This window comes from Castor canadensis, chromosome 5 (genome assembly GCF_047511655.1).
Source record: "Castor canadensis chromosome 5, mCasCan1.hap1v2, whole genome shotgun sequence".
Classification (NCBI taxonomy): Eukaryota; Metazoa; Chordata; class Mammalia; order Rodentia; family Castoridae; genus Castor; species Castor canadensis.
In genome coordinates, this window is record NC_133390.1 from 171,016,208 (window position 1) to 171,040,482 (window position 24,275).

General features: G+C 44.7%; 1 protein-coding gene across 2 annotated transcripts; it reads left to right on the forward strand.

The window, feature by feature from the left end:
• Positions 1–97: 97 nt before the first annotated feature.
• On the forward strand, positions 98–17,104 carry Rnf114 (ring finger protein 114). 2 transcript variants are annotated; one of them, XM_020182164.2, is made up of 7 exons: positions 98–276; positions 4,602–4,752; positions 7,289–7,395; positions 7,726–7,840; positions 13,222–13,329; positions 15,370–15,453; positions 16,818–17,104. In XM_020182164.2, exons 1-6 carry the CDS (start codon positions 137–139, stop codon positions 15,433–15,435), a joined length of 687 nt encoding a protein of 228 aa, XP_020037753.1. In that variant the 5' UTR covers positions 98–136; the 3' UTR covers positions 15,436–15,453; positions 16,818–17,104. The 2 variants fall into 2 exon arrangements, with proteins under 2 accessions (XP_020037753.1, XP_020037752.1); XM_020182163.2 differs by having other exon boundaries at positions 99–276; positions 15,370–17,104.
• The last annotated feature ends 7,171 nt before the right edge of the window (positions 17,105–24,275 follow it).

The following is a 24,275-nucleotide window of genomic DNA, read 5'->3' on the forward strand; positions in this document are numbered from 1 at the left end:
TTAGAGACAGGAGCCCCGCCCCTCCCGGCCACTGGCCCCGCCCCTCGCGCGTGCGCCGACGCCGCCTCGGCCACGCCCCTTTCCCCCCCGCCCCCCGGCTCCTTCTTGGCGTTGCGCGGCGCTCCGCGGCAGCAAGATGGCGGCGCAACAGCAACCCCGAGAGGGCGTCACGCAGTTGGCGGGGCCCGCGGCGGAGGCCGACCCCCTCGGCCGCTTCACTTGTCCTGTGTGCCTAGAGGTGTACGAGAAGCCGGTGCAAGTGCCCTGTGGACACGTGTAAGCGGCGAGCTCGGGCCCGGTGGGGGACGCCTGACTGAGAGGGAAATGGGGCTGAGGAGCGAGGGCCCCGACAGCCGCGTCTGAGGCGAGGGCGAGAGGACGGGCCTGAGGGGCCGCGGGGCGGGAGTTGGCGGGCGCGCGTGCCTCCCGTCCCTTCCCACCGTGACGGGATGGCGGCCGTCCGTTGAGCGCCGCTGTGTTGCCGGGCTCCTTGGACGGGTCGGGGTCTGAGGTCCGCCCTGGGCGTCCCGCCCCGCCAGTATCGCTAACGTGCACTAAAGTTGGAGAAGCGCTGAGCCGGCCTGAGGGAACAAAAGGGAAGTCCTGAAAAGCTGTGCAGCGCGTCCCGCCCCGCCCCGTCCCGTCCCGCGGTTTCCACGGCGCACGGGGAAACGGGAAACGCCGGGCCGGCTGTTCGCGCCGCTCCGAAGCGTGGAGGGTCTGTTGGTGCCGGGACCAGAGGGGCTCCCAAGCCGTCCCCCTCGCACGGACCGAAAAGATCGTGTTGAGCTTGGCCTCCCTCATTGCTTTAGCATGGGCATCACTTGGGCAGTGGCCGCGGTGGCCCCTTTACCGGTGGCAGGCAAGTGAGTGCCGTATGGTACCTGTTGTTTCCATAGCAGCCCTTCTCGGGGGCGGGGGGGGGTGCGGTGGACTGGGCTGTCGGCAGCCGTTTTACAGGTGAATAAACTCTTGAGTACTGAGGCTCACTTGGGTCAGGGCTCACCAGTGCCTAACTGTCCCCAGGTACATGGTAGGTGCCTGCCTGTAGCCCAGAGGACACTGCTTGGCGCCTGACAAGGGCCCCACAGCCACATTGGCTTTTTGCTGCTTAAGTGCACTAAGCTCTTTCCCACTTGGGGCTATTCCTCTTTGCAGTTCAGTTAACCTGGAGCTCTTCTGGTCCCACTACCCCAGATTTCTTTTGAAGCTTCAAGTTCCTCCTTTCTCTCCTGGGGCTTCTTTGCTTTTTTTTCCTTAACATAGCAACACTTTGGGATCATGAGGGAAGTGACTTTATTCCACCCTCTTACTGAGTCAGAACATCCATATTCCCATTGTCTGGTAACTTGACTGGAGTGTTTGCCCTCCATGTGCCAGATCTTTTGGGTAAAGGCAGGTGATTCTGCCTTGCCTCAAGGTTTACAACCCGGTAAGTTGATTATAAATAAGCACTAATGAATGCTCAAGCAATGTTGTAGATTCTCTGTCCAATGGGAGGGATTACAGAGATCAGGACTCAGGGTGGGTGGGTAGGTAGGTATTAACATTTGTAAAAAGACTTGACCCACCTGAAAAGCAGCAACATTTGAGGTCTCCTTGAACCAGCCGAACCTTTCCTAGGTCAGAGGGCAAGAAAGACAAGGATCAAGCCTTGTCTTTCTTCTCTGTGCACCACACCAGCTCCATGTGTTTAGCAGTTCAGTACTAATTGAAGATAGGTGGATACACCTTGGTGCACGCAGCGAAAAATCTCCTTAGCTCCAAATGCTTTCTGCTCTACCTAGTTGATTTTTAAATTTTGTGCTTGGAAATTTAAGTTTCACTGAAGCTGTGACTGGGGCATTGGATTTTTATAAAACTATTTCAATCCCCAAATGACTACATCCTGTTCATTCTAGTGGAATACAACTGGAGAAGGGCAGGCGATTAAGTGCTGATTAAGTCAAGGGGGTTTCCACATAGCACCAGTGCAGAAATGGTGGAGCACCTGGAAGGCTGAACTAGAAAAAGGCCCATTAGTAGGAAATAGAAACCGAAGGCGAAGCTGGGCACCAATGGCTCATGCCTGTAATCCTGTCTGCTCTGGAGGCAGAGATCAGGAGTATCAAGGTTTGAACCAAGCCTGGGCAAATAGTTTGCAAGACCCTATCTCAGAAATGCTCAGCACAAAACAAGGCTGGCAGAGTGGCTCCAGTGGTAGAGCACCTGCCTAACAAGTATGAGGCCTTGGGTTCAAACCAGTACTTACCAAATATAAGAAGGAAAGAAAAAGCCAGCCCAAGGTACAGTTTTAGAAGCAGGCTTGTTGTTTGGGTATAACTCAGGCATAAAAGGGCTTGTGAACATTTGTACAACACTGTGCTTGGGGTAGGTTGATGCTTTTATCTACATGCTGGGTTTGCTTTCAGTGTACTCTCTGCAATCCTCTGTACTCTATTGGGTTACTCTTGTAATCCACCTTTGTAGAGAGGCAATGCAGTGATAGCATGAGGCACTGCCTGCTCCTACGTCATTGCCCCAAAGACTTTCCTTTCTGCCTTTCAGACACTCCTTTGTGTTTGATGTCATCTGTCTGTGGCACTCTTTGCATCCAGATCTGTGTCTGTCTGTATAATCAAGTCTCAGTCAAACGTCAGCTCTTCAGATCACTTCCTGTGATCACCCCAGCTGATTTCTGCTTCATTTTATTTTCTTTATTTAATAACTGTATGAAATTAACATGTGTTTGTTCTCCACTTAGTATATAGGATCATGAGGACAGGGACTCTGTCTCATTTCTACTCTCCCCTCAGAGGTAAATAAACAAACTCCTTCACCTCCCAGTCTGGTCTGGAGTTTTGCCTAGCAGCATTGACATGTACCTTAATGATAAGAGGGAAGAAATTAGGAGAAAGTGTTTTAAAAAAAATCAGGTATGCAAATTACCTTTAATTATTTATCCTTGGCTCTTCTGGCAGATTTTGTTAATCTTGCCTTAAAAATCTATCAGATCAGGTGAGTAGCACAGGGTATTTTCATGCTTTGCTGTACATTCTTTCTGTGTATCACATCTCAGCATCACTACCTGCCAGAGCTTCAGGGTAGAAATTCTGTTTTGACTTCTCCAAGTTCAGTAAGTCACCAAATCATACTGCCTCTGAATCACTTCCTGAATCCATCTCTGTCACCTCAGTCAAGCCTTCACAATCCCTTACCTTTAGTCATCTGTTAGATTCTTTTTATCTTTCCTCACCTAAAGACAAAACAAGATGAAAACACTGTTGTCCATGGTGTGCCAGGTATTTTTCTGAAACTTGTATATGGTCCCTTTTTTTTTTTTTTTTGGGTGGTACAGGGTTTGAACTTAGGGTTTCATGCTTGCTAGGCTGGCACTCTACCACTTAAGCCACTGTATCAGCCTATATGGTCTTTTTTGATGCCGTCCTTTAAACGTTTAACTCCCTATGGCTTTTTAAAAATTTTTTATTAGGATATATTCATTGTGACAGTTCCATATAGGCTTATATTGTACATTGGTTAGATCACACCCACCGTCTCTCGCCCTTTACCCCCTCTCCACCCTGATTAGAGCAATTGCAAGAGGTTTCTTTGTTCTGTTTCATGTAAGTGTATGAAGTCCATTCACCATATGCCTTTGCCTTATTCTTCATTTACCCTCCCTTCTCCAAGTATCTCCCCCCACACAGTACCTATTTTACAGTTTTGTCTTTTGTTATTACTAGTTAAGTCGTTCAGAGAGGTGTCTCAATGTGTCCCCACTGTGAGTCTTACTTTGGTTCATTCAGCTCCTTCCATTATTCTCCCTTAGCCTTTTACCTCCCCATTTTTCAGTAGCTTTCAGTACATATCCTTAGTCCTCTACCTACGCAGATGTGTTTTACAAAATTGTTGATGCTCTGTAAATCTCATTTCCTTTCCCTCCCTATGGCTTTTGAGGAAAAGTCTGTTAGGTTTTCATTTCCTCAAGTGTATTATAAATTTTAAGCCTGAAGACCTGAGTTTTTTTCTCTGCCAATTGCAGTCTTTTAAGGCTGATCATGGAGGCTGACTCTGAAGTCTTACCAGCCTCATTCTCGGGTTACATCTAGTTGCTGTTGCTTTGTGTTCCTATAGTGCTTTGCTTTCATCTCTAATGACAACAGTTCCCATTTATTGTGTGTTTCATATGTTCTAGACACTGTAGTAGGAGTCTACTATACATATGCCATCCTCCTAGCATTTCTAGCGGTAGGTACTACTATTTTCATCTCACAGAGTAGAAAATGAGCTGCTTCAGGAAACCCCATCAAGATCCCTCGGTAGCAGATGCTAAGCTTCAGAGCCTCAACTATAACATCTTTTACCATGTAGCATGGTATTTTGTGGTGTTTTTTTTTTTTTTTTTTTTTTCCCCTGTTACTGGACTTGTGTGTGCTTCAGTCTCCCCCTACCCCAAACCACAATGTTTCTGTCCTAGAATGGCTTAATATTTGAATTGGGTATAGGAAACAAGTTGTTTTTAATCCATTATTCATTGATGTCTTCTTAAAAGTTGATCCACATTTTGTTGTCTTGTCCCCACAATGCATGACGGAAGTTCTCTGTATGTCTTGTTCTAGCTTTTGCTCTGCATGCCTGCAGGAATGTCTGAAGCCAAAGAAACCTCTCTGTGGGGTGTGTCGCAGCGCTCTGGCACCTGGCTTCCGAGCTGTGGAGCTCGAGCGACAGATCGAGAGCACAGAGACTTCTTGCCATGGCTGCCGTAAGAATGTATGTGGAAGAGTCAGTGTCTTTCCCTGATGAGATGGGGTAAAGCAGAGCTGTGCCACGTCATTTCTGAAGTCAGAGCACAGCTAGGTGACTAGCAGCACGTATGCATGCCAATCATCTGTGGTGATGGCTGTGCTCTTAATTTTGTGACCTTATTGGTTTGTTTTTTTCATGAGTTGGCTTAGTGTATTATATATTTTAGCTTTGAAAGCCATAAAAATCTATCTCAGGTTTTTTTTCCTGTAAGACTTATTTTCCAAAGCATTGTATATAATTTTAATTAAAATACGACAGTCCATGTGTTTTTTAATATAAAATGAAGTTAGTAACTCAAAAAAGCTATCTTCTGCAGTGAATTTGAAGAAAAACTTCATAATCTATGAAGAGACATAAAATTTAATGGTTCAACTATTTAGCACTCGACTGGGAGGGATCATGATACAAAGTTCAGTAAGCAATCATTATAATAACAATATCTGACATGTGGAATGCATCTGTGTTCTTTTATAATCATATTAGAGTCAAGTATATTTGCTTTACATCTCGTGTAACTGCTACTGGAAAGGAGAAATACTGTTCTCTTTTTTTTTTTTTTTTTTTTTTTTTTAAAGCAGCACTGGGGTTTGAACTCGGGGCCTCATGCTTGCTAGACAGGTGCTCTACAACTTGAGCCACTCCATCAGCCCTTTTTTGTGAAGGGTTTTTTGAAATAGGATCTCAAGAACTATTTGGGTTGGCTTCGAACCTCGATCCTCCTGATCTCTACCTCCTGAGTAGCTAGGATTACAGGCGTGAGCCACTGGCACCTGGCCAATAATTTTGTCTTATTTTCCAAGAGATGTAGATAGCCTCATTGGTTTTAAAGTCATATTTTTTATTCCACACAGTATATAGTATTGGCTTATTCCTCATTCCATACACAACACTTCAAAAGTGGTTCAAAAAAGAAAGTAGTTCAGTTTAAAAAGCTGCCTAATATTTTCTACTGCTTGGCAGACAGAGATGTAAAGTTTTTATAAACACATACTAATTTTTTTTTCAAATGGGATCATACTGTATAACATTTTGTTTTACTTATCTATTGAATAGCTGTGTCCGTTTCTTTTTCTTTTTGTCTGTTCTGGGGATCACACTCGGGGCTTTGCACATGCTAGGCAGGTCCCTTACCGTTGAGCTGTAGTCCCAGCCCTCGGTTACGTTATTTTTAACTGAGGTCATAGAGTGGTCACAGCATGACTGTGCCTTACTGTTTCTTTCCTTGGAGGGACTTTTACAAAGCTGTATGTGGCTAGTTCCCAACCATTTCAATGAGGGGCTCCTTGGCTGGCAATTTAATGGCAAAAAGTACTTGGTAAGACAGTCACAGTGAGCCAGAGTGCAAATAATAGAACTTCTACTTTCTTATAGTTTCCTTTAATTCAGAGACTCAAGGTACTGAAATAAAATTTCCTATTCCCTCTGTCTTTATGCATGTGTGGATTTTTTTCTTCTCTTCCCCGTATGCTTTTCATTTTCTCCATTTTTAAGATAACTCAAATTGTTTTTCTTTCCCTTACCTCTGTTTTCATTCTTTTACACTTTACCCAGGTGGGGTGTGGTGGTATGTGCCTATAGCCCCAGCTTCTGGGGAGACCAAAGCAGGAGGCTTGCTTGAGTCCGAGAGTTTGAGGCCAGCCTGGGCAACATAGCAAAACCCCATCTCAAAAAAAATGGGGGTGGCTGGGAATGTGGCTCAACTTGTAGAGAGCTTGCCTAGCATACACAGGGCCCTGGGTTCCATCCTCAGTAACACACATACACGCACCAAAAACAAATACTAGCAGTGTAACACAGATAAACCACATGGTTTGCATGTGGGAGAGGCCCGGGTTCCATCCCCAGCACTGTGCAAAAATCCAGAAAGAACCTCTGATGAAGCACTCTTCTGAGGTTTGTTTTTTTTTTTCCTCTTTTTTGGCAGTATTGGGGTTTGAACTCTTGAACTCAAGCTCTTGCGCTGCTGGGTAGGTCCTCTCTATCACTTAGCCATGCCCCAGCCCTCCTGAGTTTTTTTTCCCCTCTCCATCTTTCTTTTGCAAAGCCTAGATTTTATATGAAAGAATTTGGATAACAATTTTTAAAAGATTATTTTTAAAAAATCATCTATCACAATCTGGCAATTAGTATTTAACCAGTGATACTAGCTTCTATGTCTTAAATGATCACTTTTCTTTGTCATACATCATGGAATGTGGCTCTTGGCTTACTGTACAAGTGTAGAAAACTTAAAACACTGTGTTTGGAGCATGTCTGTAGGCAGAGAGCATACTTTATGAGTAAAGCAAACCTCTAGGAGATGGTTACTTTAGAGTGGAAGCAGACGTTGTGATTTAGTGAGGTAAAACATCAGCATTGGTATTAATGAGAAACCTACAGTAGTCAGAAGTGTAGTTAGGTTGTTTGCCAAGGTGATACAGGTCCAGTTTTCCTCTTACTCTTGCTTTGAGATTATACCTGGTCCTCACTAACTTGTGGGCTCTCGTTCTTCCTATTCAAGTTCTTCCTGTCAAAGATCCGGGCCCATGTGGCTACCTGTTCCAAATACCAGAATTACATTATGGAAGGTGTGAAGGCCACCACTAAGGATGCATCTCTTCAGCTAAGGTAAATAACTCAGTCACACCTCAGCTAGAGTTCATTTTCTTGTAGTAAGATACTGGACACTCCATGTTCAAGGGTTTAGTGGTGTGGACTTGGGAAAGTGGAGGCATAATTGCTAATGCCATTAAAGCTGACACAGTATTTGCAGGGGGGAAACTGATGTTCACTTCAGGTGTTAACTGTGCTCTTATTTTGACATTTGAGTCTTCAGTGTGATTTTCAGAATCCTTGTCATACTTGTTCAGTAAACTTTGCTCTTTGGGGGCATACAACAGTTAAGATTGAGTGGGAAGGTACTTAGAAAGGTTTTCCTTTCTGTCTTTCATCTTCCAGGAATGTCCCAAACCGTTACACCTTTCCCTGTCCTTACTGTCCTGAGAAGAACTTTGACCAGGAAGGACTCGTGGAGCACTGCAAATTATCCCACAGCACAGACACCAAATCTGTGGTAAGAACAACCTTTTCTTTTTTAGTGGGAAGTACAGTTAACTCTGCATACCCTTCACCTAGAATCACAGATTGACATTTTACCATGTTTGCTTAACCATACTCTTAATACACTTGTTTTTTGCTGAACCATTTGGGAATAAGTTATGAATACCATGACTCTTTGTCTCCTTAATATTTCAGTGTATATCCTGAGAACAAGAACATTTTCTAACAGAATCACATATTTTGTATGTCATTATCACATCCAGGAAGTTTCACATTGAGGCAATCTAACATCTAACGTGAAATCCATGTTTAAATTTTAACCACTGAGATGTCCTTCATTAGTGAAACCTTCCTTCTGTACCCAGAGTAGGAGGTACAGAAGTACAGTCTCTTCTGGGTGCCACATTAATGGTCATGAAATGTCTGTTGATCTGGTTGTTGAAACATTAAATGTGGTTCCCTGGGTGTCTACCAGGTTTCTTAACCAGAAGCTTTCTTGAGTTTGATAATTTACATTAGAAAAACTAGAAGTTCTGGCAAGAGTCAGTTGTCTTCGAGTAGTTTCTGTCCCCTGTACATGGCATGGTCTTATGTCAGGCCTGCTTCTCTCATTTGCCTTCGTAGCCTTGTCCCTGTGAGTACTTGCAGCACTTTCCTTGGCCTTATTCTGCCTTGGTGTTGAGAAAGAAAGCTCCTTTTCAAGTCTGTCTTCTATCTGTGTTCTGAGTTCTAGGTAAAGGATTGAAACAAGAGCCTGGCATAGTATATGTTACACATTTGCTGCTTCTCTTATCTTCAGCTCTGCTCTACCTCTTTTTTTTTTTTTTTCCCCCCATCAAGAGGTAATATTAAGACTTAAAAAAAAAAAAAAGAAAGAAAAGAAAACAAGTGCTGGTGGCTCACACCTATTATAATCCTAGTTACTCAGGAGAACCTCTGTTCAAAGCTAGCCCAGGCAAATAGACAAACCATATCTCAAAAATATTTGACATAAAAAAGGGCTGGTGGAGTGGCTCAAGTGGTTGTGAGATCTTGAGTTCAAATCCCAGTATAACAAAAAAAAAAAAAAAAAAGTTGTCCAGTTGGTGGGAAAAACACTTGACCCAGTACTTTCCTCTAGGTAGCATTCAGTTCTGTCTTCTGTCTTCCGTCTTATGGTTTTCTAGCTGCTGCTGCTTTTTCTTCTGTGCCCTCTCCTTTGTTCCTTCTAAAGTCTGTCTTCCATCCTCCTCATCACATTCTAACACCAATTCTCTGTGGTGTCACATGGTCTTTTTTGGTCTTACAGTAGTACTAAGGGTTGAACTCAGGGCCTTGTGTTTGTTAGGCAAGCGCTCTACCATTTGTGCCATGTCCCCCAGTCTTCCAGCTGGTCTTGTTAGAGTACTTGTTTTCTGTCACATTTGAAATTTGGATTTTTTTTGTTTTTGTTTTTTGGTGGTACTCGGGTTTGAATTCAGAGCCTTCACTGTTGAGCCACTTCACCAGCCATTTTTTGTGATGGGTTTTTTCAAGATAGGAGCTCTTAAACTGTTTGCCCAGACTCACTTCAAACTATGATCCTCCTGATCTCTGCCTCCAGAGTAGCTAGGATTGCAGGCGTGATCCACCGGGTACCCAACAAAAATTGATTATTCGGATTCAAAAATAATTAAATAGTGTCATCATGGCGCTGATCTCCATTTCTCTAATATTTGTGTCTCTTACATAGATTATTGAAATTTTGAGAGCAGATGCCAGTCTGGATTGCTCATTGCAATGCTATTTTGCTTTCTTATCCTAACATGACTGCATGGTATATACTCTTTGGTAGTAAGAGGTGTGTTTTGTAAAGCACAATCCAAAGTCAAGGTTTGTTTTTTTATTTTTTTGGGTTTTTTTTTTTTGTTGTTGTTGTTTTTCTTTTTTGGGGTGGGACTGGGGTTTGAGCTCAGGGCTTCTCCCGTGTAAAGCAGGTATTTTGTCACTTGTGCCACATTTTGCTCTGGTTATTTTGGAGATGGGATCTTGCCAACTGTTTGCCTGGGCCAGCCTCCAACTGTGATCCTCCTGATCTCAGCCTCCAAAGTAGCTAGGATTACAGGTGTGAGCCACCAGTGCCCGACTCATTAACATTTTCTTAATGGCTCCATGGTTTTCCATTCTATGGTTGTGCCATTATTTATTGGTCTCTTAGTAATGGTCAGTCCCAGATAATATTAGGAAGTTTGATTATGAATTGTATTTTAAGTTCTGTTAAGTAATTATTTTTGTTAGGTAAAATAATGGAATTGTTTATAAGGGGAAATATCATCATCTTGTTGTTTTTGAGATGGGGTCTCACTGTGTGAGATTGGCCTAGAACCCCTGCCTCATTCTCTTGAGTGCTGGGATTGCAGCTGTTCACCACCATGCTCAACTTGGGAAGCACCTACTTTAAGGATTGTACTTGAAATAGTTAAGGGTGAAAAAACGCCAAAAACGCCTCATTCTAAAATGCTTTTTTTTTTTCCTGAAATAAATATGCCAGGTTTAAATGCAGGAGATAAGGGAAGGTTCATCAAATGACTATATGCTTTTCTGCAGGTTTGAAATTTTTCATGAAAAGTCTTAAGTTTCTGCTGGGCATGGTGGTAATGTATGCCTACAATTCCAGATGGCTGCCTCATGGACTGCATAATGTCCTAGGGAAAAAAAAAAAAGCAGTTTGTGTTACTTATTTGGAGACAGGGTGTTACTGTAGTGTTTGTTTTTGGTGGGACTAAGTTTTGAACTCAGGGCTTGGGACTTGCAAATCAGGCACTCTACTGCTTAAACCATGCCTCCAGTTCATTTTGCTGTGGTTGTTTTTGAGGCGATAGTCTTTAGAACTGTTTGCCCAGGCTGGCCTCGAACCTCAGTCCTTCCATCTCAGCCTCCCAAGTAGCTAGGATTTCAGGTGTGAGTCACTGGTGCCCACCAGTTTTACTGTATTGCTCAGGCTGTTCTCCAAGCAGTCATCCTGCCTCAACTTCCAGAGTAGCTGGCATTATAAGTATGCTCCACCACACCCAGGTTACAGCTATAAGTTTTGATATGTTTACCTATGTGTTTATGTTTTGTACTTGCCTGTGTGTTTATTTGCTTGTATATGTTTTCAGTGCTGTGGACCAACCCAGGACTAGGCAAGTGCTCCCCACTCTGTTTCTCTATAGTTAAGTCTTAGGCTGTAGGTTAATTTGGTGAAAGGTTACTGTTACCTGCACAGATAGTTTTGATGGCCATTGCTAAACTACTCTGTTTTCTGGTACTGCAGCCTAGTTTTCTCCCTTCTTTTCCCTGTTTTTTCCTGCCTCCTCCCTTTGGCTTCCTGAAATCTCTGATGATATTGTCTCTGTTGAGACCTTCTCTTCCTTTAGCTGTTGGCCCTCCATTCTAGCTCCTCACCCTCTACAGCTTCTTAGCTCTGGAGGGCTCAGCCCTTTCCTTGTAAACCACCACTTCCTCAGCCTCCAGTCCTGACCTGTGTTCGAGCACCATAGTGATAGCAGCCTGCTTGCTTCTGCCATCCCCGAATCTCTTGCCATCCCCCTTTGTCACAGTGTTCTCCTTGCAGTTAGCTAGGATTCTGTCGCCAAGCTAGAGCACTATGCCCTTTTGTGTGAATTTTCCACTCCAACCAGGCTGGAAATTTGCCTCTAATGCTGCCACCTCCTAGCACCTTCTCCATGCTGCTGCTGTTTCTGCTTCTTTGAACACCCTTGCGTGGTCTCTGTGCCTCTCCATATACCTCCCAACTTTCAATGTCCAAATCAGCTTTTAAAATTAAAAAGAATTTTTTCCATGCTAGGGATTAAACCCAGGGCCTTGCACATGATAGGTAAGCACTCTACCACTGAGCCACATACCCAGCCCCATAGCTGTCCAGTTAAGTGTGTGGTGTAGGGAGGCCCAAACTCTTGGCCCCTCTTTCAAGCTTTGATGCTGCTGTTCACAGCCAGTCCCAAGGTAAGCCAGAGGGCAGGCTCTGTGCCTCCCTCCCTAGTTAGGATCACAGCTAACCCCAGACTCTATTAGCCTCAACAGATGTCTCCATTCAGCTCAAGAAGGGGAGATGAGGGCTGGAGGTGTGGCTCAAGTGGTAAAAATGCCTGCCTAGTAACCATGAAGCCCTGAGTTCAACCCCTAGTACCACAAAAATAAAAAGGGATGGGTGTGATGAGCTGGGTGTTGCTGGTTTACATCTGTGATCCTCTTGGGAGACTGAGATCAGGAGGATCAAGATTTCTGGCAAATAGCTCACAAGATCCCATTTCCAAAATAACCACAGCAAAATATAGTAGAGATGTGGTTCAAGCAGTAGAATGTCTGCTTTGCAGGTGTAGAACCCTGAGTTCAAACTCCAATCCTTCCAAGAAGGGGAAGAGGAAAGAACACAGAGTTTTCCTCCAGACTCTTTCCTGTCTTTCTCCTGATAAGAGGTGACCTGAAGGGGCTGAAGGTTGGACAGCCAACTTGAGTTTAAGAAGGCACCTTCTATGGGCTTGAGAGCTAAAGTTGAGTTGGTCGCCTAGATTGAAGGAGGCAAACTGCCTAAGTTTAGGGAATCTGAGCATTTGCCTCTTGGATTCAAGAAGGGAAGCCTCGGGTCTGGCATACTCATTAGAGAGGCTGGCACCTGCTGTCTGAGCTCCAGAAAGGTTGACCCTCAGAACTTACACTCCAAATGCCAACTAAGATTGGAGAAGCTGGAGGTCTGCCTGCTGCCTAAATTTAGTTGACCAGAGCCTGGGTTCAGGAAGGAGGGAACTAGTCCTGCCAGCTCAGGTCTGAGAAGTTGGTGCCCATTCACTGCTCAGGTTCTGCTTATATCTCTGGCTGAGAAGTCTGCCCCAGAAAAGGAAACTGGAAGCTCCACCACCTGAGATCAGAAACTGCCCCCTGTGGTCTGCATTGAGGGGCCTGTGATGCCCATTCTCTCACCTGGGCCACGCTGGCCTACTGGGACTGCCATGCCAGGGAGGGGAGTGCAGGATGTGAGTAAGTAGAGTGGGAAAGCCTGTGCCGAGTGTCCACTACTGTCGTACCCCCAGGTGAACTTGTTAAGTGAACCCTCTCTGACTTGATCCCTGTCATCTGAGCATTCATTGGTTTCCTTGCGCTTTTGGATTGTATTTGTATGTGGCTAGATTACTGTATTGTGGCCCCCCAGTGAGGCTGACTCTCCTCTCAGAGCCTTTACCCGCCCTCACATGTCATTTGACTTGAATAAAAGACTTGGTATATTCTGGGATGCTCATGTGCACAGAAAAGAATGACCAGGCACTGGACTGGTGTCAGGAAAACTGACCAGGGAAAAAGGAGGCCAGACACAGGCCGTGGAGGGGCTGGATTCAGCTCAGATATCAGATATCTAAAACCTTGCTTCATTGACAGGTTTGTCCAATATGTGCCTCGATGCCTTGGGGAGACCCCAACTACCGCAGTGCCAACTTCATAGAGCATATCCAGCGCCGGCACCAGTTTTCTTATGACACCTTCGTGGTGAGTCTGACCCCTCCTCCAGGAGAACTACTACTCACTTCACTAAAAAGGGGAACTCGGCTGGGCATCCTGGCTACTCAGGAAGCAGAGATCAGGAGGATCGAGGTTCAAAGCCAGCCCAGGCAAATAGTTCAAGAGACCCTATCTCAAAAAAACCCGTTACAGAGAGGGGCTGGTGGAGTGGCTCAAAGTATAGGCCCTGAGTTCAAACCCCAGTACTGCAAAAATAAATTAATTTTTAAAAAGGCAAACTGGGTGCCCTGTCACTGGACTTTGTCACTAATATGATGGGCTCCCAGTTCCTGGAACAGTAGGTTTGTGGGCAGGCTGATGGCCAGGATGGGGTTTAAGATGACCTATCGATTATCTAGACAGATACGGTGAGGTTTATTTCTTCCTCCTCTTTCCTCTACCCCCAATTTTGCTCACTTTTTTTTTTTTTGGTGGCACTAAAGTTTGAGCTCAGAACTTGAGCTTCCTAGGCAGGCACTTTACAACTTGAGCTACAACACCCACCAGCCCTAATTTTCTCTTGGTATGTATAATGTCTACACATTGTAGAATTTAGTTTGGGTTGAGTTCAGCTCTGCTGCCCATGAGGATCAGGCGAGTAACAGAAATGGTCCTTACAGGATTCATAAGCTGATAGGGTATAATTCACGTCAGGGTGCCATCAACTCTTACGGAAATACAGGCCCAGAACCGGGAGTGTGGCTCAGCAGTATGGTGCTTGCCTAGCCAGAATATACAAGCATGAGGCCCTGGGTTCCATCCCCAGGTCTTGGGGGGGGGGGTGGGGGGGGAGGGGAGAACAGGTACAATATTGTCAGTCTCTCACCTGTCTCCTCCCCAAAAAGCAGGAAATGTGAAGTTCAGATGAAGTATTTCATATTTTAATTATTTCTAAACTATGCTAGCAAGCATAGGCTCTGAGTTCATTCCCCAGTACCACCCCAAAAAAAAGTACTCCAAGTCAAACAGAACACATCCATTAACTAAATATAGCTGTCAGGTTTGTACTCTTTTCTGTGGAGCTAGTTTTGAGGAGGCCCCTATTGTCCTGGCATTAGAGTGCTAGATAACTTTGGCTAGCTGCTTGAAGTAAACATTGACACATGTAAGTATCAAGTTAGGATTTTAGAGTATTTTTGTTTTGTTTTGTTTGTTTTTGGTGGTACTAGGGTTTGAACTCAGGACCTCACGTTTGCAGGTGCTGTACCACTTGAGCCATTCCGCCAGGCCTAGGCAAGCACTTTACCACTGAGCTACATCCCCAGCCCTTAGTATTTGTTGTTAATGGCTATATTTCAGGATCTGGAAAGAAAAACTCTTTCCCAAGTCATCATAAAGAATATTTAGCAGGGTGCTGGTGGCTCACGCCTATAATCCAAGCTGCTCAGGAAGCAGAGATCAGGAGGATCGAGGTTTGAAGCCAACCCTGGGCAAATAGTTCAAGAGACCCTATCTCGAAAAAACCCATCACACAAAAGTATTGGAGTGGTATACCTTCCTACCAGCATGAGGCCCTGAGTTCAAATCTCAGTGCCGCCCAAAATAAAAAAACTTTTCATTCATTAATGCTGTAAAGGTAAATGTAATTCATAAAAGTCCATATAAGTTTGCCTCTTTAATCTAGTTTCACTACAGTTTCTGCTGTACCATATGACCCTCAAAAAGTCCTATCTTTAGTGAGCACTGAAGCCAGCACTTAGGAACAACACTTCAGCTGAGTGCATCTGTACTTGTGTTTGCCTTCTGCATGCACAAGCTGAAGTAAGCACACTGAGCTCTTGGCCTCTGCCAGACTCCATGTGCTGTCTGGAGCCTCTCAATTCCCATTTGAAGGAAAAGCCATTTTCATATAAGTGTGAGGCAGTGCTTCAGAGACACTGAGCTGAAATGTGTCCAGTCCATAGCTAGTATTGCAGATGGTGGGCTGGCGTCCTTGGTGGCCCTCTCCAGACCCCATTGCTAAGCTCCTGCTCTTAGTCTTTGTGGCAGCAAATGCTTGCTGAGGCTACGTGTCTGTGTCACCTCCAGGATTATGATGTTGATGAAGAGGACATGATGAACCAGGTGTTGCAGCGCTCCATCATCGACCAATGAGCGGAGTCCTTGCTGTCTGTACGTGTTAAGTGTGAACCTTTGATTCCTACACCTTACCTTCTTAGCCACCTTACCTGCACAACAGGCCTGGAAACGAGCCATGGCATGGGGCAGGGTCACTTCCGATGGGGGGGAGGGTCCCTAGGTCAGAGCCCTCTTTGTTTTGGGCTCTTTCCAAAGCTGTCTTCTCCACTGTTAACCTTGTTTATCATATGGTTTAGTCTTACTGGTTCTCAGCTACTTCTTGGAGCTTCTGCCTCTTCTGGAAGAATATCCAGCTTTCCACCTCCACATATTCCTGTTTCCCATTTGTCCCTCCTGTCCAGTGTTCATTTCTCAGGTCCTCTGAGCCAGTCAGGACCTTTTCAGGGTCATAAATAGCACAATAAGACAAGCATTTGCTTTCCTTGTCCCTGAGGCATGTGAACTCTGGCATTAGTGCATCTGAACAGAGCCAAAACCCCTCTGTGCTGCCAAGCTTGCCTGCCGGTGGGTTTTGGCAGCATCCCAGGAGACATTTCAAGAGCTCTCTTGGGGCAAACATTCTGGGTTTCACATGATCTGATGCTGGAAGTTTTGATTAATAATATTTTCCTATGCCTCTTGCACACCTTTAGAATTAACTGGTTCCGTCTTAAATGCCTGCATGGTGCCTTTTTAGGATATATTTTTAGTGGGAGTGTTTCTAGGTTAGGAAAGTTCAAATGCATTTATTCGTAAGTGGGGAGGAGGGTCACATAAAGGTGGGAAGGCTGTAGCCTGTTGTGTGCCTCTCTATTGAGAGCCACCCTGCTTTCATTCTTGTTCTGAGGCATGAAAAGCAGCCCTCAAATAATGAAAGAGGTTTGGGGCTCCAGTGGCTACTAGTACTTTTATTTTTTAACTTAGATTAAATCTAGCACACATGGTTTCCTTATGACACTGATTTCAACTTGTAAATCTGTTTCTAGAACTCTGCCTTTCAATGCAGAAAGAGGCTCTAGGGAACCCAGTGTCGCACCCTGTTTGTGCTATTAGGCAGGCACGAAACATCTATAAGCAGTTAGAGAAGTTTACTTCAGTAGCAGCTCAAGAAGCTTGAAGTTCACTTGAAGCTTAAATACAAGGCTCTGAGCTGTCAGCTTGATCTGCAGGAGCAGGTCCTCAAACTGACCAAAAGGCATGTGCATTTGGGTTTGTTCTCTTACATTGCACATCTCGAACTAAATACGGAAGTTTCTTTTCTGGTCCATGGCTGAGGTTGCAAGTAGTGGTGGGCTTTGCTCCATGCACGGCTGCTATGGGCCTCTCCCCTCCCGCCAGGGAAGGGGGATGTCTAATAACCAGCAAAGATGGGGCCCATTTGGGGCAAAATAATTTTTTCTAATGTTATTACTTGGAAGGATCCAAATGTTGAGGTCTGCTACTTCACTGTAATCTCTGGAAAAAGTTAACTTAAGCCTCTGAATTGAGATCATCTCGGTAGAAGCTGGGAGAGAAGAGAAGTTGGACAAAACCTTCACTTGAGGGAACTGAGAAGAACACGTCCATCTCACTGATGGAACTGAGAAACTTTTCCTTGTATTAAGTGCACTTCATGTATTTCTAATAAGATGACTTTCCAGAAAGTGGAATTTGTTATGTTCTGGCTTTTAAGAGGTGATACAAATAAATTTCATAATTTATCCAACTGGTAGGTTGTAATGTGTGTTTTCATTAAATACCATTTGCTGCAATCTGGGCCTGGGCATTCCAGGTTATTTACTCTGAAGGGGAGATCTTGTCTGTCCCTGAGTCCACCCTGGCTTCTAGTCACAGCTGTAACGGACACTTTACCACCTGGGCCTCCCAGGGCTCATCCTCTGGAAAACAACCCCCACTTCTCACCATTGGGAAGCAGTGCTCCATAAAACAAAGTTATAGACCTTCGACCTTAGCTGTGTTCAAATAATATAGCAGCAGTGCTGAGACATTGGGGTGAAGGCTTTCTGCATGCTGAAACGTCAGGTCATGGATGTTGAAGTGACACACGCTGCCAGTAGCTAACATTGGGCAAATGCCTCTTTCTAAACATAACAATGATCTGCCTCTTAAGGATATTAGGGTTCAAGGGGCAGTGGATGCAGAACCCTGGCCTAGTGTTGCACTGTGGTTACTGCTGGTTTTGTCTCCTGGGTTTCTCCATTCCCATCCTTGTCCTATAGGGACTTTATTTTATTTTTGCTGTACTGAGGCTTGAACTCAGGGCTTCGTTGCTGGCTAGGCAGATGCTCTACCACTTGAGCCATTCCACCAGCCCTTTTTGTATTGGTTACTTTTGAGATAGTGTCCAACTTTTTTGGCCTGCACTGGCCTCAAACCACAATAATCCTGATTGCTACCTTCCTAGTAGCTAGGATTAGAAGTGTGAGCCACCAGTACCCAGCTGAACTTTCTTGAAATGTACAAGTAGACAAAGGCAAAATTTCTGCATTTGTTTTAAATATATATCTAAAAATAAATGTGTATTTCATCTACAATGATAGAAATGCTTGCATTCATTTTGGCCAAAAGCCTTTTTTTTTAAATTTCCTTTTTGCAAAAATGGTCGTTTTTCTTTTCTTTCTTTTTTTTTTTTTTTTTTTGCAGTATCAGGGGTTTGAACTCAGGACCTATACCTTGAGTCATTCTACCAGCCTTTTGTTGTGATGGGGTTTTTTGAGATAGGGTCTGCCTTTGAACCTCGATCCTGCTGATCTCTGCCTCCTGAGTTGCTAGGATTACAGGTGTGAGCCACTGGCGCCTGGCTAGTCATTTTTCCTGAATCTGAGCACATTCTGTATTTACTTAGGCATTTTGAGCCAACACTCTGGAAGTGCTGGGGATTCACACATTAATCAAATTAATTGTAAACTGGCAAGTACTCTTGGTAAGGGATTAATAAAGAAGAGCTGTTTAATAGTAAATTGTGTCCTACTTCATAAACTACAAACCAGGAGTCCCCAAGCTTCCAGGAGCATCTAATCTTTCCTCTTCTCCCTTGTGACTTTAAGTGCCTCCTGCTATTGCTCTTTCCAAGTGCGTGAGTGTGATACACTTTCCTCCGCTGTCTTAGCTACCAGCCCAAATTTCTCCTTGTTCACAGCCAGATATCTTGAGCTGGTCGTCATGTACCAACCATCTTGTATCTTATTTCTCAATTTTATTCCCCAAACCACTCCAACCTGCCGTTGGTACTCCAACCCCCAGCCCTGAAACTGCTGTCACCAAAATAAGACCTGTCACTCAATCCAGCAGGTGCCTAATCGTTCCCTAGTTACATCTTCAGTGCATTTAGTGCCCTTGATCTCTCCTTTGTAACTTCAGTGGCTTTTTTTGGCTTTTCTGTTGCTGTGCCATTCTGGTTACTCTTGCCATCTCTGCTGTACTCCTTTTCAATTTCCTTAGCATCCTGCTCCACCTGGTTCCCTTCTCTTAACTATTAGAGCCCTCTGCTCCTTCTCACACTATGCCTTCTCCCTGGGCAGACACCCTTTCACCACTTTGTCCAGGTTTCTGTTACCACTGATGTGTCAGTGCAGCAGGTCAACAGTTCTAGAGCAGATTGCCTTGAAGCTTCCCCTAGATCAGATTGCCTTGCCCTGTTTCCTGCTGGAGCTAAACTCATCCTCTACCCTTTCACAACCCAAACCCCATGTTAGGGTTCTCTTTTCCTGCAGATGATACCACCATCCTTTCAGTAGCTCAGGAATTAACTGAACATCAACTTTAGCTCTCTAGTGTACCCCAATTTGATTATTACCAAATCAGATTGATTGTAGCTCCCAAATAACACGTTTGTGTTTTCTTACAATCTCCCTGACACTAACATCTTTAAGACCACCATATCCTCATCTGAATTACTGTCACAACTTCCCATGTGCCCTCTCTCCATTACTAACTGATCTTCAATCCATGGCTCCATCTTGCAGCCAAAAGGATCTCCCCAGGCTCCAAATGTGATCATATGCTTTAAAACCTTGTAATTACCCTAGAGTCCCGAGGCTTCACTGTGGCCTCAAGGCCCTGGGTGCTCTGCTCACTACCTCCTCTTCAGCCTCAGCTTCTGGTGCTCGCTTCTGCGCTCTGCTCCAGCGTAACGTGGATAACCTCCCCACCTCAAGGACTGCACACATACCCTTCACTCTGGAGTGTTTGGAGTCTCTCCTGTCTGTGTACATCAGAATTTTATGTATGATCTTGTAGAAACTGTTTATGGTACTGGGTTTTGAACTCAGGGCCTACAATCTTGAGCCACTCCACAAGCCCTTTTTTGTGATAGATTTTTTTCAAAATAGGGTCTCTTGAGCTACTTGCCCAGGCTGGCTTCGAACTGTGATCCTCCTGATCTCTGTCGCCTCTGCAGCTAGGATTATAGGAGTGAGCCATGGCGCCCTGCTATTGCCAAACCTTCTAATCAGGCATTTGTTGAACTTGTGTCTCAACACACCTGCTAGACTAGGACTTCCCTGAAGGCAGGCTTTCTTGCTGTGTTTACCTCTGGAGCCCCACTGCTCAACATTGGGGCTGCCAAATAGGACTAGAACAGTTTCAGTTAAATAGGAGTTTCAAACAGTTATTTTTTTGGCAGTACTGGGGTTTAAACTCAACCTCACGCTTGCTAGGCTGGTGCTCTTATCACGTGAACCACTGTGCCAGCCCTTGACCAAAGATTATTTGTTTATTTGAAACTCACTTTTAAGTAACGTAGCCTGGTTTTTTGTTTTGTTTTGTTTTTTGCAATGCTGGGAGTTGAACCTAGGCCTTGTGCATACTGGGTAAATACTACACCACTGAGCTACGTTACCAGCCCCAAAAGATTAGTTTTTTGGGGGGCTTAGTTTTTTGGAGACATAGTCTTGCTATATAGCCTACAGCCCCTACAGCCTCTGGTGTTTTGGAGACAGGGTCTCAATATGTCGCTCAGGTTGACCTTGAACTAACTATCCAAGTACTGGGATTATAGACGGGCTACCCCATCTGGCTGTGTTTTATTTTCTGGTACTGGGGATCGAACCTAAGGCCTTGGTTTGAGCATCGATTTTGTTTGTTGAGATGGTCTTCCTATGTATGCCATGCTGACCTGGAACTCACAATCCTGCCTCAGCTTCCCCAGTGCTGGAATTCATCACACCACGTCCAGCGAACATCCTGGTTTTTGTTTTTGGGTCCCCTCCCCAAGTACTGGATTTTAGCTCAGAACGTCCCACTTGCTAGTATGGATGCGGTACTCTTAGCCAGCTACACCACCAGCCCTAGTCCTGTATTTTTATTTATTTATTTATTTTTTTGGTGGTACTGGGGTTTAAACTCAGGGCCTTATCCTTGCTAGGCAGGCACTATATCATTTGAGTCACTCCACCAGCCCTTTTTTTGTGAGGCATTTTCAAGATAGGGTCTCTGGAACTATTTGCCTGGGTTGGCTTCAAATCCAGTTCAGAAGGCTGATCTCTGCCTGCTGAGTAGCTAGGATTCTATTCCTGTGTTTTTATTTATTTATTTATTTATTTATTTTTGTTTATTTATTTATTGCAGTACTGGAGTTTGAACTCAAGGCCTACACTTCGAGACATTCTACCAGCCCTTTTTTTGTAAAGGGTTTCTGTGAGATAGTGCTCGGGCTGGCTTCAAACTGTGATCCTCCTGATCTCTGTCTCCTGTGTAGCTAGGCTTATAGGTTTGAGCCACTGGCACCCCACTTTCTAATCCTGTGTTTTTAATTGACAGAGTCTGGCAACTGTATTCAATGTATATTAGCAGAATGTTTTGGACATACTGTCACGTCATGCACTGCATACCTCATTAAACAAGTTACGAAATCATTTGTTCCCATGTCTGTCTCCCACACAAGAGAAGTTCTGAGGACAACCACTATGTCTGTCTTGTGTACCACTACACGTGATGTTGAGTATACTCGATAAATATTCACAGAGTTGAAATGGTTCTCAATGGGGGCCTTTTCCACTGGTTATTTACTTCCCATGGTAACTGCGCCATGCTGGAAGGAGAGCTGGGTGCAGCAGTGAGGAGAATGTGAGGGGAGCCTCCCCAGGCTTACCCTGGGAGGGGAGTCCTCACCCAGAAGCCGGAAATTGGAAGGTAGGAGAGGTAAGACTCATGGACAGACCAAGGTGATTGCTGCCAGGAGATACCTGACCTGCCCAGGTCCCCATATGGTCCTTGGATATACTTCTTGCCTTTGTTCCTCTTTTGTTATGCCCTGGGGGCTCAGCTGGGCACCAGGAATACAGGATTAACAACGATGGGCAGGCTGGTGGCTCACGCCTGTAATCCTAGCTACTCAGGAGTCAGAGACCAGGAGGATCTTTTTTTTTTTTTTTTTTTTTTTTTCCTGGCCAAGAGATTATTGTGCAGAGAGAGAGAGAGAGAGAGAGAGAGGCAGGGGCTTAAACACCCCTCAGTGGGCAGTGAGACTCGGCATGATCTGATTGGTTAGGATCTTATGGTTCATGCCGATTGGAGATTGGGACAGAAGGAGGATTCAAGCTAGACTTGCGGCAGGACCGTGACCCTGGGAAACAGAAGCTTAAGGGTGCAGTAAGAACCAAAACCTATAGGCGCCATTATTGCCAACATTCCTCCCTTTTTTGTTTGTTAAGAAAGAGGGGCGTTGTGTTCGCTCTGGCTTCTTCGAGCTGGCAAGGGGCGGCGTAGGGAAGGGAGGGTTAGTTGGCAAACAATGTCGGGGTGCTGAGCCTCATGGTGGTATACACCCAGGCTCCGAAAATGAAGATTTCCTCTTCCCTGAAGTTGATGAAGGTCCCTTGCAGCCACAGGTCATAAAGAGTCTCGAGCCAATCCTTCGACCTCTGCATGGTGGGTATCAGCCAACTATCCTCGCATAGGGAGTCGAGGAATTGTAGCAGGCATCCTGTAAGGAGATCTTGATGTTTATAACCCGGTGTCCCGGTAGGGTCCATTATAGGTGTCCTCTGGTTGTGCTATCAGGGCTTGGTATCCTTGGAGGAGAGGCAAAGAATGTCCGGTGTTGGATGCAAGCAGGGCGATTGGGAGGATGAGTCCTGGCCAGTCATGTCCTCAGGGTGACCGTGGGGTGAGTCGGAATCAGGGTCCCACCAGGATTAGTGGGGAAACCTGCTCCAAGTGACCACGCAGAGAGCAGTGATCTGGCCAAGAGATTCTTTATTGCCAGTTGGGAGAGGGAGAGAGCCAAGAACCCAGGAGGATCTTGGTTCAAAGCCAGCCTGGGCAAATAGTTCCCAAGACCCTATCTCAAAAAAAAACCATCACAAAAAAAAAAAAGGGTTGGTGGAGTGGCTCAAGTGGTAGAGCACTTGCCTAGCAAGTGTGAGAACCTGAGTTCAAACCCCAGTACCACCAAAAAAAAAAAAAAAAAAAAGCCTCAGACCAAATGTATCATTAGGCTAGTTTAGCAAATTCTTAAAACCTTAAAGTAAGGATAACATTTCCACTTGGATGGGCAGAACCTCCACTGAGCTATAGAATCAGGTGGACAAGCTCAGTCCCTAAAGGTTGCAAGAATTTAAAGTAGGGCTGGTGGAATTGTTCACGTGGTAGAGCGCCCATCTAGCAAGCATGAGGCCCTGAGTTCAAGTCCCTGTACTGCCAAAAAAAAATCATCTGGACCATTTTTGTGGCCTCAAATGATCTCCCACAAATTATTTACAAAGGGAAAATGAGTGAGTTTGCAGTGGAGAAAGAGACTGCATTTTACCCAAGCCTTCAAAGGTAATATCATCAGTGATGGGACAAACCAGGGGTGACCTGAGGGTACCACCAAAGCTGTGAATCCTGGCAGAAAAACATCAGGCAAACTCAAATTGAGGCATTCTGTGAAACAGCCCAACTGTGAAATCTGGTTTAAGGAGATTAGAAAGGCAGGACACCAGCAGCACTGGTGGTGAGTGGGGCTGCCGTGAAGGAGCATGTTAGATCAATTGAATATAATCTGTGATTATAAGCCAGGGTGCCTTATCAATGCTAGGATTCCTGATAATTACATCACAGTTTCATAAATTCTTAGCAGATAGACCTACAGGAGTAAGAGCTCAGCATCTGTAATCTGCTTGCAAATGGATAACAAAAAAAAAAAGTGGCTGACTGGGTAAATATACATACAAACAGAGATAGGATACAAAGCAAATATGCAGTGTTAACAATTACAATGCAGCCAGGCGGCTGGTGGCTCACGCCTGCAGTCCCAGCTACTCAGGAGGCAGAGACCAGGAGGATCTTGGTTCAAAGCCAGCCTCCGAAAATAGTTCCAGAGACCCTGTCTCGAAAAAACCTATCACAACAAAGGGCTGGTAGAATGGCTCAAGGTGTAGTCCCTGAGTTTAAACTCTAGTAATTGCAAAAAAAAAAAAAAAAAAAAAAAAAACCCATCACAAAAAAGGGCTGTAGAGTGACTTGAGATGAAGGCCCTGAGTTCAAATTCCAGTACTGCAACAATAAAAAAAATACAATTCAACTCTAAAAGATAATTGGTAGGGAAGAAAAATAAAAGAAAAAAATGGGATCCACACCTCCTCCTATACCCCAGAGACAACCAGAAAAACCATTTCAGTCTCCAGTAGAATCCTTACATCCTTAAATGGCCATGTCTTTGTGGGCAAATGCTATAATCACTATAGATAGCCTTCATTTTTCACTCCCTGATATCCACCAACATCTCTTCATGTTATTTTTTTTTTTTTACAACACTGAGTTTTGAACTTAGGGCCTCACGCTTGGTAGGCAGGCACTCTACCACTTGAGCCAGTTTGCCAGCTCATTTTTTAAAATAACTGTTTCCTGGCACATATTTTCTTTTACAGTGAGTTTTTAAGCTATTTCCAGTG